Source organism: Macaca mulatta, chromosome 3 (genome assembly GCF_049350105.2).
Source record: "Macaca mulatta isolate MMU2019108-1 chromosome 3, T2T-MMU8v2.0, whole genome shotgun sequence".
Lineage (NCBI taxonomy): Eukaryota > Metazoa > Chordata > Mammalia > Primates > Cercopithecidae > Macaca > Macaca mulatta.
In genome coordinates, this window is record NC_133408.1 from 129,073,874 (window position 1) to 129,079,873 (window position 6,000).

Below are 6,000 nucleotides of genomic sequence, written 5' to 3' on the forward strand. Positions count from 1 at the left end.
GTCTCCCCCACATCTTTTTTCTTGTTGTTGTTCCACTTTAAAGCTTTCCAGGCTGCATTGGAGTCTTTGCCAAAAAGTGAGAGTGGCTGACTCCCTCCCTATAGCAACTGCTGAATAAACAGTCTCTGTTTATCGTGGTAGTCTTCATTTATTTCCACAATATTTAACCAGAAGAATTTAATTATGAAAAGATCATCTTGTATGCTGTGTGAGACTGAACTGGAGAAGACTGGGTTGGAGGTAGACTATAACTTTGGGCCTTGAATAGGTAGCAGCAACTGGTATAAACAACATCAAATGGAATTAAAAACATCTAAAGAGGTAGATTCAGCAAGACCTAATAAGTGACTGGATGCAGTGGGAGAAAGAAGGGAAAAGCTGAAGATAATCCCTGGCTTGAGGAAGTATATAAATGATTTCACTATTTCCTGAGACAGGGAAAGCTGGAGGAAGAGGTTTGTGTTGGCGGTTGGAGATGAGAAAAATTTGGGGCAGAGGTTTCTGAATCATAGGCTTAACATGATAATTGAAGATTTGGGGTAAATGAGATCATACAAGCAGAGAGTAGAAACAAAACAGAACATACATATGTAAATATCAAAATACTGTCATCTTAAGATGTTTATGGAGAAATTGTAAAAGCATTCACAAAACCTTTTAAGATCAAAAGTTTAATAAATTGCTTTGAAGAAAATTAGACTTGACTTCATTCAAATTATAGGATGAACTTATTTCCCACTTTACCCAGGGACATTTCAGAGGGGAGAAACCTGCTCATTTGATACTCAGTTACAGGGAAAGAGACTAACACTTATAGTGGTCCTTTTATATGTCTGGCATTTTTCATCTCAATTAATCTACCAAGTAAAGGTAGTACTATTATCCCTCTTAATGAAACTGAGGCCCTGGGACCTAACTTGTTAAAGCCACATAGCTATTAATAATAAATCGGCCAGCAGGTCTGTCTGATGTAGAAACTCTGGTTCTTTGTTCCTTAGTTCTCTGCCTGACTCCTCAATGGACAACCAAGGAGTCTCTCTCAATTTCTCTCTCTCTCTCTCAAGAGATGGGAGTCTCCCTATGTTTGCCCAGGCTGGCTTCGAATTCCTAGGCTCAAGCGATCTTCCTCCTTCAGCCTCTCAAGTAGCTGGCACTATAGACACATGCAACCAACTACACAGGTTATTTCTTGCAAAAACCCTTAAACAAGGCTAGACAATTTTAAGCACACAGTTCATGGAAGTATTACAGACAGTGACAGGATATGACATCGACTAAAAGATTGTGGAAGTTCTCACAGGTTCTCAGAGGGAAAGCAAATTTGAGCAAGGAAGTTCAGGCATGATACCTATGCCAGTCAACTAATCACTATATAAATTGTTACTCAGAGTGGGAAATGAGGTCCTCCAACTAGCTGCATGAGCATCACCTGGAAACCTGTTAGAAAAGCGGAGTACTGGGGTTCATCTAAGACCGACAGAATCAGAATCCACATTTTAATAAGATCCCCATGTGCTCCATATGCACATTAAAGTTTGAGAAGCACTGCTCTAAAGGGGGTTGGGATTCTTTAGAATGAGGGGAACAACATTAAATAGAAAATAAAGGGTAACCAATTAGATATCTTGTGATTTCAACATATGATTAAGGTGAATTTCACTGCCAATCCCATCACTCTCCAAGGGATGAAGCACTTGTTAAACCACATTACCTCTACCTTCCTGTAGGAAGCCAGACACACATAAACACTGGGATTAATACTAGAAAAACAATCCGAGAACTATCTTCCTATTTGGTAGGTTTTGATACCCAATGTATTAGTCTGTTTTCACACTGCTATAAAGACACACCCGAGGCTGGGTAATTTATAAAGGAAAGAGGTTTAATTGACTCACAGTTCCACCTGGCTAGGGAGGCCTCAGGAAAAACAATCATGGTGGAAGGCAAAGGGGAAGCACCTTTACAGGTGGCAGGAAAGACAGAGAGAGAGAGAGTAAAGAGGAAGAGCCCCTTATAAAACCATCAGATCTCCTGAGAACTCACTATCACAAGAACAGCATGGGGGAAATCACACCTATGATCCAGTCACCTCCCACCAGGTCCCTCCCTCAACACCTGGGGATTACAATTTGAGATGAGATTTGGGTGGGGACACAAAGCCAAACCATATCACCCTGTAAATATCATCTGAATTTATTTAATAATTTAATAAAGCTGTTATGACAAGAGTCATTAATAATAACAGAAAGTTGCCATTTGTGGGGCACTTGGAATGCATGTGCTGGGCACTGTGCTAAATGCCTTACAAATACTTTAATTCTCACAATAATTCAATGAGGTAGGCATTTCTAAAAATATCTTTTACAGATGAGGAAACAGACACAGAAAGGGCAAGCAATGTGTCCTAAGTTCCTCACAATTAGAAAATGGCCACCAAAATTCTGGTACTATTTTATTGTTTCAAAACTGGAAAGATATGATAAATCACTTTAAAAAAGAAGACGCTGGAATCACTACAGTAGGGATTATCAAAATTTTTATAGGGAGAAAATCTGAAGATAGAATACTTACATAGAATATGTCTATGAGAAATTCACAACATGGAACAAAAATAACAATTCAAAATCCCAGATTCCTAAACTATTGTTTCCCTATTTACTAATAACTTTACTCATAACCTATATTTACATTTTCCATAATTCCATCAAAAAACATTTCAAAGTTACTAAAGTTAGAAAAATCTAATACTCTAGGAATACCATTTGTAGTAGCTTAGATAGAATTTATAAGAGCTATTGCCTTTTATGAAAGTTATTTTTGTGAAAGATGCAGGAAAAAAATACCACTTAATGCAGAAGTAAATCATACACACGGAAAAATCAGCAAAATAACCCGTACATTTTACCTGCTGCCTTAGGCAGTAATATTCAAGCCTATTTCCTTAATTACATAAACTAAGGTTAGGGTAACTGAAAGGTTCAATTTAGGTCTGTAATAAAGAAAATGATACAAAACAGCTATCAAAAGCCTAGGTAGCCAAAGTAGCATTTCTATATTAGGAAATCCAGCTGCAACTGAGAAACATCTCTCAAGGGATAAAGTGAGCAGACCAAAATCTGCATTAAAGCAAATAAGATGTCAGGGGCATCCAGTCTCACTCTCACATCCTGGAAGCCAGTGGGTACAATCAGAATTCTAGAGAATCCCTTAGCTTTAAGGCCCAAATAATTTTAGGAGCTCTAGTTCCCTGGATAAAGGATGATGTTGATAACTGCTTGTTTTCAATATATAGGTCACTGTATAAGTTCTCTATATTATTATATAAGTTTGCTATATATATTATCTCTTTTTTTTGTTTGTTTTGTTTTTTTTTTTTTGAGACGGAGTCTCACTCTCTTGCCAGGCTGGAGTGCAGTGGCGCAATCTTGGCTCACTTCAACCTCTGCCTCCCATGTTCAAGTGATTCTCCTGCCTCAGCCTCCCCAGTAGCTGGGACTACAGGCGTGTGTTACCCTGCCCATCTAATTTTTGTATTTTTAGTAGAGACAGGGTTTCACCATGTTGGCCAGGATGGTCTTGATCTCCTGACCTCGTGATCTGCCCTCCCCGGCCTCCCAAAGTGCTGAGATTACAGGCGTGAGCCACCATGCCCGGCCTATATATATTATTTCATTTAATCTTTACAATGGACATGAGTACTATCATTATCTCCATTTGATAGAAAGGTTAAGATACTTGCCTTTGGTCACATAGCTGGTAAGTGATGATCTGACAATGAACTGAAGTAGATGTGATACTCTCATCTTTAGCCACTAGGATATACTGTCTCGGAAGCACACACAGGCAGAAGAGAAGTTTGCAAATGTGCAGTGGTTGAAAAAAACTGGAAACAGTTCTGAGGATCTTTCCTAAACTGGCCTAAGGCAGAGGTCTAAAAGGTTATCATTTTTTCATTCTAGGGTCTCTAGACTCCCATTCCATGAGTAAAGAAACTGAGTAACTCAGTTAACTTCTCGTGAACTTAGGGTTCTCGTTTGTAAAAACAACCACAGGCAAAAAACAAGAAGGCTGAGGATCACTAAGATTTCTCCCAGCTTTAAAAAGTTCCTCTTCTAATTCTCCTCAGTACTTCGAAAATGTTACTACTCCTAGAATTAGTTATTAACAAGTCGGAAACATGAATTAATGCAAATTGATTGATTTCTTCTTGGAAGAGAATCCTAGGCCCTGGAAAGAGCCATAGTAATGAAAGAAAAGAAAGAAAATTAAAAAGGGGAGAAAATGCATACACATATACACAAGTATACTTGTTTTATTTGGTATGTTTTGGACTATTTTGGCAATGGCTTTTAAAAAGTATTTCTCCTTAAAAAAAAAAAAAAAGAGCTACTCTTGCTTGCCTTGTAGAGCATTGCCCAATTTTTCTTGGAGCAAGTAAAGGAAGACTGAGAGCCATCAGTTATCAAATTCACATACTTTCCAGTTTTGCCCGGTGCCTGGGAGTATGGCTGTACTGTTGATCTTTCTTGCAGTCCAGGGAGTGGAGAGCTATTGTTCCTCAAAATTCTCTCCGCCCAGATGGGAATAGGTCAACAAAATGGATTAGGCAAATTCCCCTAACACCTATTTCTCCTCATGCAAAGTGCTGTTGCTCCGCAGCTTACTGCGTAAATGTCAGACCTCGGAGAGCTCAACTCTGTTCCCATGGTAGAAGAGGTCCCCAGTCAACTGACCACTCCCAAGGAACTCTACAAGGCTCCAGGATGTGAACGCAAGAGACAGGGTTCCTGACGCAGCCTGAGATTTGAGGAGCCTCAACAGGAATTCCCACAGTGGCCCCACACCATTAGTGTGAGGCAGTACAGGGTTCCTCCAGGAATTCGCGGCTTTTAAGGCACGATCAAGGCTCTCTGGGGGAGCAATGGAATCCTAGTAGGATACAAACAACTTGGGGTTTCTAAACACCTCCGCCTCGAATGGAGATCCAAGGCCCTCAAGTGGAATTTCTCAACAGATCAACTTGCAAGAGTGAATTTTGTATTCATAACAAAAGCAAACCCAAAACCAAATACAGTACAAGCACAATAAAACAAATCAACTCTATTCTCTCCCAGTTCTCTCCGACCCAACCTATAACAACCAGCTCCCAATTTCAAATTTTAAAAATGCTTAATTTCTAATTTTAACAGCGTTTTCCTCCCCTCTGGGCAGGCTTTAGTCGCAGCAAATTTAAGCATGGGAAAATTTACACCTATATCAAGAACATCACTGGATAACAGGAATCTACATATTAAAAAGTTCAGTGCAAACTGATCAGGCCATCAAATCAGATTTTGCTAAGAATGATTCCTTTCCTCCCAGAAGTTCTGTGACCACTTTTCGAAGAAGTGCGGCAAAGCCCCGCTTAGTTTGCTGGGACCCTCCAGGAGGACCACACAGCGCTGGTCCCCGGACAGGACGGTTGACAACAACCAGCCCCTTACAACCGGTGCAGTTCGCAGGGGGTGGGGGATCGGGATTAGCTCTGCGCTTGGAATCTCCATCTCGCGGCTTCCCCCATTTTCACTCCTGTCCCCAATTCCGCCCTTGCCACCCCCAGGTCTGGACCCCGTCTCGAGACCTCATCCCCACCCCCTCCACCTCTGAAAGCCCAGACACCTGCTCATACCTGCGCCTCATTGTCCTCCGTCACCACCCCAACCACCGGGATTTGACTGGAACTGCTAGACTTGTTCCTGATGCCGGATTCCCGGGCCTCGGCAGTCGCCGCGGCTTCCTTCGTCCACATGGCCTGTGGCGGCGGGGTGGAGAGTTGTGGGATCTTCCTGTCCTACAGCGCGCCTGCAGCCGCTGGGCCCAAAGAGGCCCCGCCACTGAGAAGGGAAGGCAGCCTGAGAGTCGCTAGAGTCGCGAAAGGTCCCAAAATTCCGCCAGGGGCCTAGGCCACCGCCATACAGTCCGCTTAGCGCCGCGGCCGCCCCTCAGCTGTCGCAGGCGTCT

General features: G+C 41.9%; 1 protein-coding gene across 5 annotated transcripts in view; it reads right to left on the minus strand.

Moving 5' to 3' along the window:
- Positions 1–6,000, minus strand: part of CFAP69 (cilia and flagella associated protein 69) — a 67,059-nt gene extending 61,059 nt beyond the window's left edge. For all 5 annotated transcript variants that reach the window (XR_013415931.1, XM_077998079.1, XM_028846089.2 and 2 more), the window contains exon 1: positions 5,669–6,000. Coding sequence is in view for 4 of the 5 variants with exons in the window: in XM_077998079.1 (XP_077854205.1) it covers positions 5,669–5,788 (120 nt within the window). In the remaining variant the exon portion in view is untranslated. The remainder of the gene's footprint in view (positions 1–5,668) is intronic.